The sequence below is a fragment of the Parambassis ranga genome, chromosome 3 (assembly GCF_900634625.1).
Source record: "Parambassis ranga chromosome 3, fParRan2.1, whole genome shotgun sequence".
In the NCBI taxonomy this organism is placed as follows: Eukaryota; Metazoa; Chordata; class Actinopteri; family Ambassidae; genus Parambassis; species Parambassis ranga.
In genome coordinates this window covers 22,931,552-22,943,549 of record NC_041024.1, presented here as the reverse complement: position 1 = coordinate 22,943,549, position 11,998 = coordinate 22,931,552, and the positions used below count along the sequence as shown (strand labels likewise).

Here is an 11,998-nt window from a genome sequence, read left to right as displayed (position 1 = left end):
GAACACAAAACACAGGGTAAATGAAAATAGGCTAGCAATGTTATTGTGTTGTTTATAGCAGCAGTTGTGACACGTGGTCTTCAAAGTAATATACTTGTTACTAAAACTTTGAATTCTACGTAATATAAAAGGCCACTGAGGTGTTAAGCGCACTTCTTTCTCTTCTGTCATAGACTTCCTTCGAGAGGACACCATGATTGGGACTAGTTTTTTGCGGGTGGCAGCTCATGATGATGACTTTGGCACCAACGCAGCCGTCGCATACTCCATGTCCAGTGAACAGCCAGAGTATCTCCGAGTCAACCCACTGACAGGCTGGGTGTATGTCAACCAACCCATTTCACAGGTACACATACCCTAAAACACAAACAAAATGTCAGCTTACGCTTTAAACTTAAATCATGCCGTGTTCAAGGAATGTAGGAGTTTATGCTGTTTCAATGTGCCGGGCAAGTACGACAAATGATTCATCTGTATAACACTTCATCAGATTTTTACACAAAGTGATTAGGTGTAGTTAGAGCTAATCAAGCTTGTGGGGTCACTCCATTAGCTCTGCTGGCACAAATGCTCTTGAAGGAAATTGTATAATTTTGTGATTCCACTTTAAAATGCTCAAGTGGCTAGAAATGAACCTCAGATTGGCAAGAAACAGCATGCTACTGCCCAGTGCGTGGCCCGAAACGCAAATTTGTATTTGTATTCAGGCACTTTACTGATGACTGGAAGGGCAGAGGTCCAGAGCCCAGCAGCAGACAAGCAGTCTGCATATGTGATAATGTATTTTCTTTGTCAGCAGGAGAACTTGTGATATACGCTTGACTGCCTCAAAATCTTTGCTTTACAAGCAGCAAGAAGGGACCATGAACAAGCAATAGAGGAAATTGTAAAGTAGTCAGTGCAGAGCAAGTTTATGTCTCAGATGAAAGTGCTATAGTGATAAAAGCCCCCAAATTAGAAATTCTGCATCTTGCAGTGCTAACAGGAACATTGTATCTTCAGCACCTTGTAGCTAATACTAACACCTGGCACCATGCCAGCATTCTTGCCTGAGAGAATGGTTCACTATCTGTGTTTGAAGATAAAAACTTTTTCCACTAATGAGCACAATTGCATAAATTGTAAAACCCAAGCAGGCACTGCCCACACATACTTCAGTTTTGCCAATGACAACCTCAGCATCCTTATTGTCAAAAGCAAAGACTGAAATCGAAAATGTTCTTTAGAACTTCAAAAAAAAAATCAATCTTGTGACATGTGGAAAACTGGCTCTTTAACAGCCTTTTAATTTGCATGTTGCACATAACTTGGGTAAGGCAGAAAAAGTAAACTCTCTTCTTTGTCTCCTCTAGTGTCTGTCGGTTAACCCACACAGTGCAGCCTCTTGGTTGAGTTATTTTCTGTAGTTACTTGAACAGATCATTTCCCCTGATTGCGGTGGATAAAGCTAATTGCTCTTGTAAGGGCTGCAAAACTCTGCTGCTCCGCAGTGAGCCGTGCCCTTCAATCAATACACTTATCTTTAAGTATGTTTGTGTTTACCGGAGTGCAGCCTACAGTCAATTTCTTCCTGCGCAAAAGTGCAGAAAATGGATTGTTTGCTCAAATCAGTGTGACCTAGACTGTCTCTATATTCACTGACATAGGGGAATACTATCAAATGATCATCTCTTTCTCTCTCTCTTTATTTTTCTGCTCTTCAACTGTTTGGGCCATTTCCCACAGAGGGCCTACATCACCAGGGAGATTGTGGCCACTGATGGGGGAAACCGGAGCAGCTCGGTGGAACTTACTGTCACCATCACCAATGTGAAGAACCAACCTCCACAGTGGGAAAAAGACAGCTACAGCGTGGTCATTCTAGAAAACACTGTCAGGGACACACCCATCGTGGTATGTTGATCCAGGGGTGCAATTCTAACAAGTGTGTAACACAAAAATGGGCAAGACTTGTTTGTTTACATTTAGTGGCCCCTAAAGGTTTGAAACCAGCTGTCAGTGCAACTTCTCTAGTACAGCTTTAGTTATACTGGGCAGCTTCCAAATGGGTAAGAGACCGGTGACATGAATATCCAAGCACAGGCACATTTCAACACATGCAGACAAGTCATGTTTGTATACTCCCTATACTTGCTGTAGTATAAATATGGCAGAAGACCCATTAATTAGTAATGATGTTTAGATTCAGTCACTATAAAAAAATAAATGTAAAAATCCTACCGTTCTCCGAAAGCACATTCACAGAGCTGCTAAGCCCATTATCTCTAACCCCTTGTTTCCAAACATGTCTTAAGAGAGAAAGAGCCGCCTGTTTGATGTAGCTCTTCCCTCATTTTTTTTCACCACAGCTTAGATGTATTTTTAGGATGTTCAGTCAGTCCTAATCAGCTGTCAACAGAAACATGCCAGTATGAGGAGCCTCATGTTTAGGATCCACAACTATAGAATATGAATTCATTGATTTATTGTTTGATTAGATGCATTCTATCAGCTGCATAAACATTGCCTTGATTTCATGCCACTAACACATTTTTAACCACTTTACAGGATATATTCTAAGGTTCTCTTATAAGCAATTATCTACATTACAGTTGTTGATGAATATTTTAATTCAATGGAAATGAAAAGACTGAGGAGAGAGCACTTTATATGAGAATATGGGTGTTTAATTATGTTTGTGAGAGATGCTTACAAAGGGAGAGAAGCGCAGTCTAGCAGTATAGCAATTGTACAATGTACATTTCAGAGTTGGTTAGCCAGTTATGCAAACATGTCTCTACTGTGGCCATATGAGGATTTGATGGCCCAAATCAACACATACAGTCGTCAGACATATTTGTCAGTTTAGCATGCCTCACAGGGTGTCTCATTATTGTAGCTGCTTTGCTGTGCAGGTTGAATGGATACAGTTAGGTCACTCATAAGCAAGATATGTCAAGCCCGAGATGGCATTTTTAATTTTAATTGGAGGGGTATATGGCTTTAACTCTGAAATGTTTCTCCTTAATTAGTTTAGGGAAAATGCTACCTGAAAAGGTGGAGTGTATTTTCTTTTGATCCTATTATCCTATCCCTGTTATTATGGGATATAAATGCTTTTTTTCCCACATTGGCAGATCTCGTTTTGCCATTTATAATGCACTCTTCAATTCAAGCTCAGAAGCAGCTGTCTGTTCCTTTTTCTGTCCTAAGGGTCACCGCTGGTATTTAGCGATTTTCATCTCTCAAAATTGGAAATATTCATTATTTATTAGAGACATCGAAAAATTCTGTCAAATGCAAATTACTGCCAGTCAGATTTTGTTTTGTTGGTACCCAAAAGGGGGAAATGTTTATGTGTGTATGTCCTCATACACATATAAATAGCACAGATTTAGGATAAAAACAATTCTAGGATTACCGGTACTTCAATAAGACGACACATTGGATACTTTGGCCAATATGTAGTGTTAATATGTAGTGTTAATTTACATAATGTTGTCCTTCTCTCTTGTTTCTAAAAGACCATCAAAGCCATCTCCCCTCTCGGGGATCCCAGGGTTACATACAATTTGGAGGACGGTATGGTCCCAGAAACCAACATGCCAGTACGCTTCTATTTGACCCCCAACCGAGAGGATGGTTCAGCCTCTATTCTGGTGGCAGAGCCCTTGGATTATGAGACCACCAGGAATTTCATTCTGCGGGTTCGAGCTCAGAATGTTGCTGCTGTACCGCTGGCTGCTTTCACCACAGTCTATGTCAATGTCACTGGTAAGGCTTTTGCTTTTTTTCTTGCTTTATTACACTTATATATTTTCACTGTTGTGGTCCTGTGAAGTTAGTTTTGTATTCGATGTGCACCATAAATAAATTTGCAAGGTGTTCTATACACAGTAAATTAATTGAGTGTAGTTACAACAAATAGGCAAAAAAATGACTTGTCTGAAAAAAAAGAAGGCATTTGAAGTTGTGACCTTGGTCTGTGGATAGTTTAAATGGGCACTTTTCAATATGTCTTGTCAAATTATAGACAAGAGATTAATCCCTATCATTAATATTCCAATCGACCTGTATTATTCTTACCAGAAATTCTATGTTAATATTATTTTTCCTCCTTGTACACATTATTTAAAAATGTTGGTGTCATTCTATTAGCGCTTTTCAAACAGAGGTTATGGAGAATGATTAAAGAGGGATTAGCAGAAGGGTCAGTCCTGTTGCAGTGCTCACCAACTATGATTGTGTTCTAATTTTCCATTTGTTCTTTAAATCTTGGATTCTAGATATGCACATATCCAAATTATTGTTAAAGTTGACAGCTGTTGTGAGTGTGATGACTCAGTGTGCAACATAAATGCATAAGCATTGCACAACAGCTGTCAACCTTAACAATAAGTTGGATATGTGCAGATCTAGAACCCACAAGCACACATGCACATTAATGTATATAGCTTTACTTACTTATTAGTAGTTTATATTTATTATTTTCTATTTGCCTATTTTGCCCTATTATTTTGTTAATTTTTTCTATTTTTAATATACCATAATCTTTAATGAAATTCGGTGTGGACAGAAAAGTAAGAATTTCATTGTACAGGGAAACCTGTGTCCTTACTGTACACATGACTGAATCTTGACTCTTTAGTGTCCACCTCCACTTTCTCCCCTCTAGCTCATCCACACCTATCATGGTTCGCCTTTATATCGTAATCTTGTTTCAGTTGATGCCCCTGGTAACTAGACCTAAGACATAATCATTACTGCTTAAAATAGTAGTGTTGTAGTTCTAAATGTTATTCCCTTGCAAGATGCACACACGCTTGCATGCACCTCTCCATTAAACTGGTTGTAATCCAGAGAGAGAAATAATTAATGATCACAGACCCTCTCTTCTTTCCCTGTCCCTCTCCTAACTGTCCCTTCTCCCCTGTTACGCCAGACCCTCCTTCCCCTTATCCGTCTTAAAAAGAAAGCTCTGTGACTTCTCTGGAGGCAGTGAGGCTGAAGGAAGGGAGGGAGGTCGGTAATGGATTTAAGGCCCCATTTTTAATTCATAGATTAAGACATTTACTTGGAAGAAAAGGGGGAAAAACGACACATGGAGCAGCATTAGATTTAATGTGTCGCTCTATTCAAGTCATTTCTCTAATGCTTTCGGTCTTTAATCAGCTATGTTAAAATATTGCGTTTTTTTCTTTAGAAAACCTAAATCCCTAGCTGTTGGTGCTACTGCTTTACCTTATCTCTGTGTGTAGCATGTAATGCCCAGTCTGCTCTCTTCTCGTTAAGGTTCAAAGTAACTGATGCAAAAAGGCACATTTTGTGCCTTTTATTGATTAAACTAATACATGCTTTGATCTTTGTCCACAACATAAAATAATAGCATTAATACACAATAATATGTCAGCTACAATAAATATGTGGACCGACCTAAATAGGCTTATGAGTGTATTGTGTCTCAGTGTACTTTTGATAGTCATCCTACATTCATCCACTTCACAGGGCAGTCATATGTTGGAGCACGGTTTGAAAGTAACAGGTACATTTGGAGAATGTCTGGTTGAATACAAGGGTTAGCTTGGAGTCCATCTGATATTTCTTTCACATCCCTGGACATTACATCAAACATATTTATACATATATATTTACTAAGCATGCTTTGACCTGCTTTTCCAGATGTAAATGACAACGTCCCATTTTTTACTTCGTCAATCTACGAGGCCTCCGTCACTGAAGGAGCACAATCTGGAACTTTGGTGTTTCAAGTTTCAGCCAATGACCTCGACTTGGGTTACAATGGCAAGGTATAAAAAGTCCCTTTAAAAAGTTTTAATCTTTATTTTGTGTTTACGTTGGAAGTATTGACTTTGTTATATCAGCTTGCCCTCTGTGTAATTGTGCCTGTCGTCACACTCCAGATCTCTTACTCACTGCTGGAGGATCGCAGTGGGGACCATCAGTATTTCCGCATCGACCCAGAGCTGGGCTTCATCTACACACAGGCTGTATTTGACCGTGAGACCAAAAGCTCCTACCTGTTGGAGGTTCAGTCGGTGGATGGCTCGGAGTCAGCGCGACCCGGCAAGCATGGACAGCCCAACTCTGGTAAATACAGAACCACACAGAAAACCCTGTAGTTGAATTTGTAGGTTATGATTGCTTTGCTGATTTTGGATTGATAGTTCGTGTGCATAATGTAAAGCAGCAGTTGTAAAGTCTGCCATGGAGGACTTAAGTTGAAATGTTGTTATAGCAGTTGGCAGTAAGGGGTAGCTGCAGTACATAAAGGGGAAACTCTGAATTATTAATCTAATACGTAAAAAAAAAAACACTGGATATTTAAGGTTTTTTTTTTTTTTTTTACCTGTGTTTATGATGATATGAAACATTTTACGTGTGTTCATTCACATCACCGCTGGAGGGAAAACAAATAAGTGTAGCTATATAAATATAAGGCAGTTAAACCATCCCACAAATTCACCCACAGGTGATGACAGGTGGCGCAAGAAGTGTCATAATTTGCTCAACCCAGTTTAACATTCATCTGGAGTCATTCCAGGCTACATGTTTTCACTGGTTGAGGATCAGATTACTGTATTCTTTTTGACTGCACTTAGGCCATACAAACCTATGTCTATGTCTAGTTGTAGTCTACTGTTCTGGCATCAATTTTGTGTGTCACCCCTTTAAGTTAACTTGCATTTAACTGCTTCTAAACTACACAATTCCTAGAAAAACAAAAATAAATGGACCACATTATTTGACAGCACTGCATTAAAAGTCGATGAGCTTATCTGTACAACCAGTTCTGCTGCAGATGTTTGTTCAGATTGCATAGCTGTGTGCTTGACTTTGAACCTGTTAGCATTGACCAAGGCAATGAACCCACTAATGAGACTAAATCCTCTGTCATATTATGTTGCACAGCACATAGTTTTTTGAGAATTAGTGCATGGAAAAGGCCACATCTGTACAACCAGGAACCTGAAGAGACTTCAGTCGTCAGACTTTTAAGATTATACTGTAAAAGGCAGATTGTTGTAGTTATTTAGAAGCTTTTATTAAAGTTGTAATACACTTTATATGGTGATGGTGGTTGCTGTTATACAAACTGAAAAAGAAGCAGACGAGGATAGCACTGTAGACAGCTGCTCTCCAGACTTCAATAAAGGTTCCAAATCTTCATTGAAGGAGGCAATAATCTCTGTTTTCCTCTTTCTGTCTCCATCACACATCTGTTCATTTCTCTCTTTCGAAGGACCAAAGGCCATCTTTCTCTTTCAGCATCTCTCTTGCTCTCTCTCTCTTCCTCCATCTCTCCATTTCGCTCTCATTCGCTGCCAGATGAAATGCATACATGCTATGGTAGAACAGAGAGACATGAAGAAATGAACAGCTGTTGGGGCAGATGGATGGATGGAGAGAGGTGTTGGGAAAAACGGCAAAACAGACCAGGATATATTTTTAATAAATGCAATCATAGATTATTAACAGATCTTCTGTAGGTTCAGCTCACTCTGACATTTGTGGCATACGTAAACAGAAGTTAAATATTAAGTAGAACATAGACTGCACAGAAGCTGTGGGAGTTATCGTAGTTTTTTTTCAGAGTAATAAATATTAAATGAAGTTGCATGAAGAAGGATGGATGACAGGCAAATTAACAGATACTTAACATGAAAGAACACACACACAAGTATAAGGGTGAGTGCAGCAGACATAGTGTGTATATATATATATATATATATATATATATATATATATATATATATATATATATATATATACATTGGAATCTGTGTTGGCATAAAGACGTACATCAAACTTCTAAAGAAAAACACTTCTTCTTGTTGCTTTGTAGCATGTTTCCAGTCAGGAGCTATTTTTCTGTAGGTTATACAGTGGGCCTTTGTTGTGTAAGCTACAGATGTGGATTAAGGAGGTTTGGTGACCTTCTGGTCTGTTAGTTAGGACGGTATAGAGCACTGGTACAGCACAACAAGCCACATGAATGAATCGGCGGTGGTCGGAGAGGCCGTAGGCGCACCTTGGCAGCCACGTCTCCGTCAGTCTCCCCCTGGGGAGCTGTGGCTACCACTGGTAGCTCACCACTGCCACTGTGTGAATGTGGTGTGAAAGAATAATGCATCTCAATGTAAGCGCTTTGAGTGCCTGCCCAACAGAGCAGAAAAGCGCAATATAAGACCAATGCATTATTATTATTATTACATGAGCAAGCTGACACAACTCGGTGCCGACATTCCCTCTGAAAGAGCACATTAAGATGGCACTGACAACATTAAGATAATTTAATTTACATGCATCTTGAGCATTGCAAAGGTAAAACAACCTGTGCTTCATGTTAACAGCCGTGTCCAATCGTTTACACTCAAATTCATATCAGGGGATTTGGTTTCTCTTGGAACTGGGCAACAATTTGAACTTGCAGGCACCAGCAGCACCTGTTTTCTCTCAGCAGTTCTCTCAGTTCTGGATAGTCTCTGCTGGTCATATCCTCTTGCAGTCCTAATGCAGCTGCAGCTTTGGCCTCTCTTCACATTTCCTTAGCTGCATGCTCTGGCTGCCTGCTTTGCTGAGTCAGCAAATAGTCTGAAGAAGTACCCTAAACATCCTCTGCACTCACTGTAAAACCTGCTAATAGTCTCTTGGAAACATACAGTAGTCGGTTTGTAATACATGTAAGTAGCAGCATCAATATTACACCTCCTGGTTTATAGAAAGAGACTAAACCTCCAGGAAACGGCTTGTACTTCTGCTGTTTTACTACAATAAATGCATCATATTGCAAAATCATCCACATTACATGATTTAAAATAAAAAATATGCTATACTTAGCATGTTTCACCTGTTTTAGTGCACAGAAAATGGCTAATGTCTTCTCTTTCTGTTGAAAGTCCAAAAAAAAAGACAAAGGAATAACGTTGTGCATTCAACTTTGCACATCTACACTCTCACACACATACTGTACACTTGCCAGCAACCATGAGACTAGAGACACCAGTGTCATCAAGTGGTCTCAGAAATAACCTTGATACACACTTTTCACAGGCAGCAAACTGCTACTCAGTAGCATTGAAGTGTAAAAACATGCACAGGCGGGCATCATTAGCAGGGGAGAAAGATGGAGAATCAGTGCTACATCTGTGCATCCACTTCCTGTGCACATCCTCCACCCCTCCCTGCCTTTTCTCTTTATCTGACAGATTCCGAACACGCGTAAACTGCTGGCATCTGCGACTTGTTTTGTTGGCGCTCTGAGGGCTGCATTAGTTTCCTATCTGTGCCGTGAACTGTGTACCAACTTTTCCATCCTGGCTTAAATAATTTATCTCATCTTGAAGCTGTATTGCAAATGATGCTCATTTTGATACAGATATCAAAGTGTTGTATGTGGTGTTGCTTAACTACAACCTTACACTTACACCCTAAAGGTGCTTTATACTTCACTTCATCCCATGGTTGGATGGTGAAGAGATATAAAAACAAGCTGGATTTAATGATAAAAAGACCGAAATATCAGACAATGTAAGAGAATAATTGTCAAGAACATTAGATAGAAGACAAAAGGAGACATTTTTTCATGGAAGAAATGTCCTGTTTTCATCAGTGCATGTGTGCGTGTGTGCATGCACAGTGGTGCAGAAGTGCTTTAATTGTTGCTGTACAAAGAGAAACAGGCAGATGTTCACGTTGACAGAATAAGAACGACTTCATGTTTATAATTGCCTTTCTTCTTCTCCCTCTCTCTCTTCTTTTCTTCCTCTTCAGACACAGCATATGTTCGTGTATTCATCAGTGACGTCAACGATAACAAGCCAGTGTTTTCACAGTCATCCTATGAAGTCGATGTAGATGAGGACGCTGACGTGGGCTTCGCCATTCTCACCATCAGTGCCAATGATGGAGATGAAGGTGGGTGTCATAAGATATAAATCTTTATAGTGTATGATTGCGTGATGCAGAATGGAAAGTGTAGAAGTGATGTTTGGGCTAGTACTATACACCAACTCTTATACATCACTTTCACTCATGCCCAAAGTGTTTCACTTTTGCCTCATTCAAGAAACAACTTTTACATCAGTACTTTTATCCCTTCACTTTGAGGGAAGGTCTGTGCTATAAAACATTGCACCGTGTCAAAACAAGGCAATATGTGAGTTTGAATCTGCCACTGTTGAAGAGCGCATTTTAAAATAACCTTTGGATACCAGGCAGAGAAGCTCTAAAATGTTCAAATGTACGCTTTCATGGTTTTTGGCTTCAAAACATTTTTTCTTCAGTTTATGAAAATGTCTCGAAGAAACTACAGCTGGTAAATGTCCTTGGAATTTTTTGACACGACTGTGCCAAACAAACTTGGAGAAAGTTGTACTAGTAGAAGACTAGATTCGTTTTTCTGAATACATAAAAGGTCTACACAATTTTTATCATGTACAAATTAGTCAAGTAAGGAACACGCGAATTAGTTACAATACCATCTTTTCAGTCGACTTGCTCCCAATAAAGCACTAATTAAAAGGCCTTGTTAGGATCTGAGTCCTTGCCTAAAATGATTTGAGTCTGTGGTGTGCCAAGACACTCAGCTGTCATGGCCACAGGCAGTGCATGACAGAAAAAGAAAAGAATATCTTTAATGAATGTTTCTTTCAGCACTGTGCATGGTGAGCTCTGTTAGTTATACATGAACAATAACAGCCAATACTTTTGTAACAGAAAGATGTCTGCAACAGGGTTGAACAAAAGTGTACAAAAGATGCTTCCACTTCAAAACAAAACAAAATTAAGGTGAATAAAGGAACTACGATAACACAAAACAGATGCATAAGCTCCATTGTGAGGTATCAAACAGGTTAAAGCAACTGCTCATCCGCCTCAGCCTTATTTCTACATGACTAACCAGTATTCACTGTTATAGGCCAGTGGGGTGTAGTTTTCATCAGCAGCTAGTTGTACTGTGTCTGTACTGAACTGTGTCTGCCTTTGTTGATGGACAGATAGGTTAGAGTGAGTTTAATTGCAGCCTTTTAACTAAAAATGGCTTTCTATGGGGTTTCATGAGCAATGGGACTGGAAATACAGCTGCCTTAATGGTCCCTTGCAGCATTTTCTGATGCATTTCCTTTTAACTCTTCAGCAAAGAGGAAGGAACAAAACAAGATAGGTAGCACACGGAAACTCTAAAAGAGAAAGGAGAACAACAAAGAAGAGGGTCGTGTTTAATATTAGATTCACAATTTGCATTTTTACAGTGCTGCTTTTGCTTTGTTGTAATAATATAATTTACTATATTATAGTCTTTGAGCTGTTAAAGTGTACAGTATGAAACTGTACATAGGATTGTGAGGTTCTCTCAAATGGCCTTATACTTAACCGCAGCTAATCATATACATTATATGTTGCCTAGCTAGATGATTTGTATTAGTCATACGTTCCAGACCTGCAAAGCAGCTTTGCATGATGCTTTCCACCATAAAAACATCAAGCTGCTGGACCGTAAAAACATACATTTGGCAAAATAGGTTAGTTGTAAAATGTTAAACTGTTAACGCACATGTAAGTGGACGTGTTTCTAAAGTCAGTAGACTAAAGCCCTAATTGCAAAAGATCACCTTTACCCGTGGACCTCTGGAAATTTGTAATAATTGCTAGGGTTGTCTGTGATCTTAATCTTGTGTGAATCTTCCATGCCTGTAATTTATACAATTAAAATTGCATCGGAAAATTACCAACCACAGTTTGCGAAACACGGTTTGCCCATCTCCATACCTTTCCTCTGCCTGTTTATTGCTAAGGAACACGCATTATAACTTTACTACACAGCAGGAGTATCTGATAATAATAAAAAAAGGCTAAAACAAGTCATTCATCATTCAAGTGAAATCTTGAATGATGGCTGATTAAGTTTTTTGCATGACAGTGTGCAGTAATGAGTCTTCAACTGTAAATTCCAGGAAAACACAGACTTTGTGTGTGCTTTGTGTGAATGCATCACACA

General features: G+C 39.2%; 1 protein-coding gene across 1 annotated transcript in view; it reads left to right on the top strand.

Moving 5' to 3' along the window:
• LOC114433466 (neural-cadherin) overlaps nucleotides 1–11,998 on the top strand; it is a 233,782-nt gene that overhangs the window by 110,339 nt on the left and 111,445 nt on the right. The window contains 6 exon segments of the mRNA XM_075353396.1: nucleotides 174–346; nucleotides 1,726–1,893; nucleotides 3,504–3,753; nucleotides 5,659–5,786; nucleotides 5,901–6,087; nucleotides 9,772–9,915. Coding sequence (XP_075209511.1) covers nucleotides 174–346; nucleotides 1,726–1,893; nucleotides 3,504–3,753; nucleotides 5,659–5,786; nucleotides 5,901–6,087; nucleotides 9,772–9,915 — 1,050 coding nt within the window.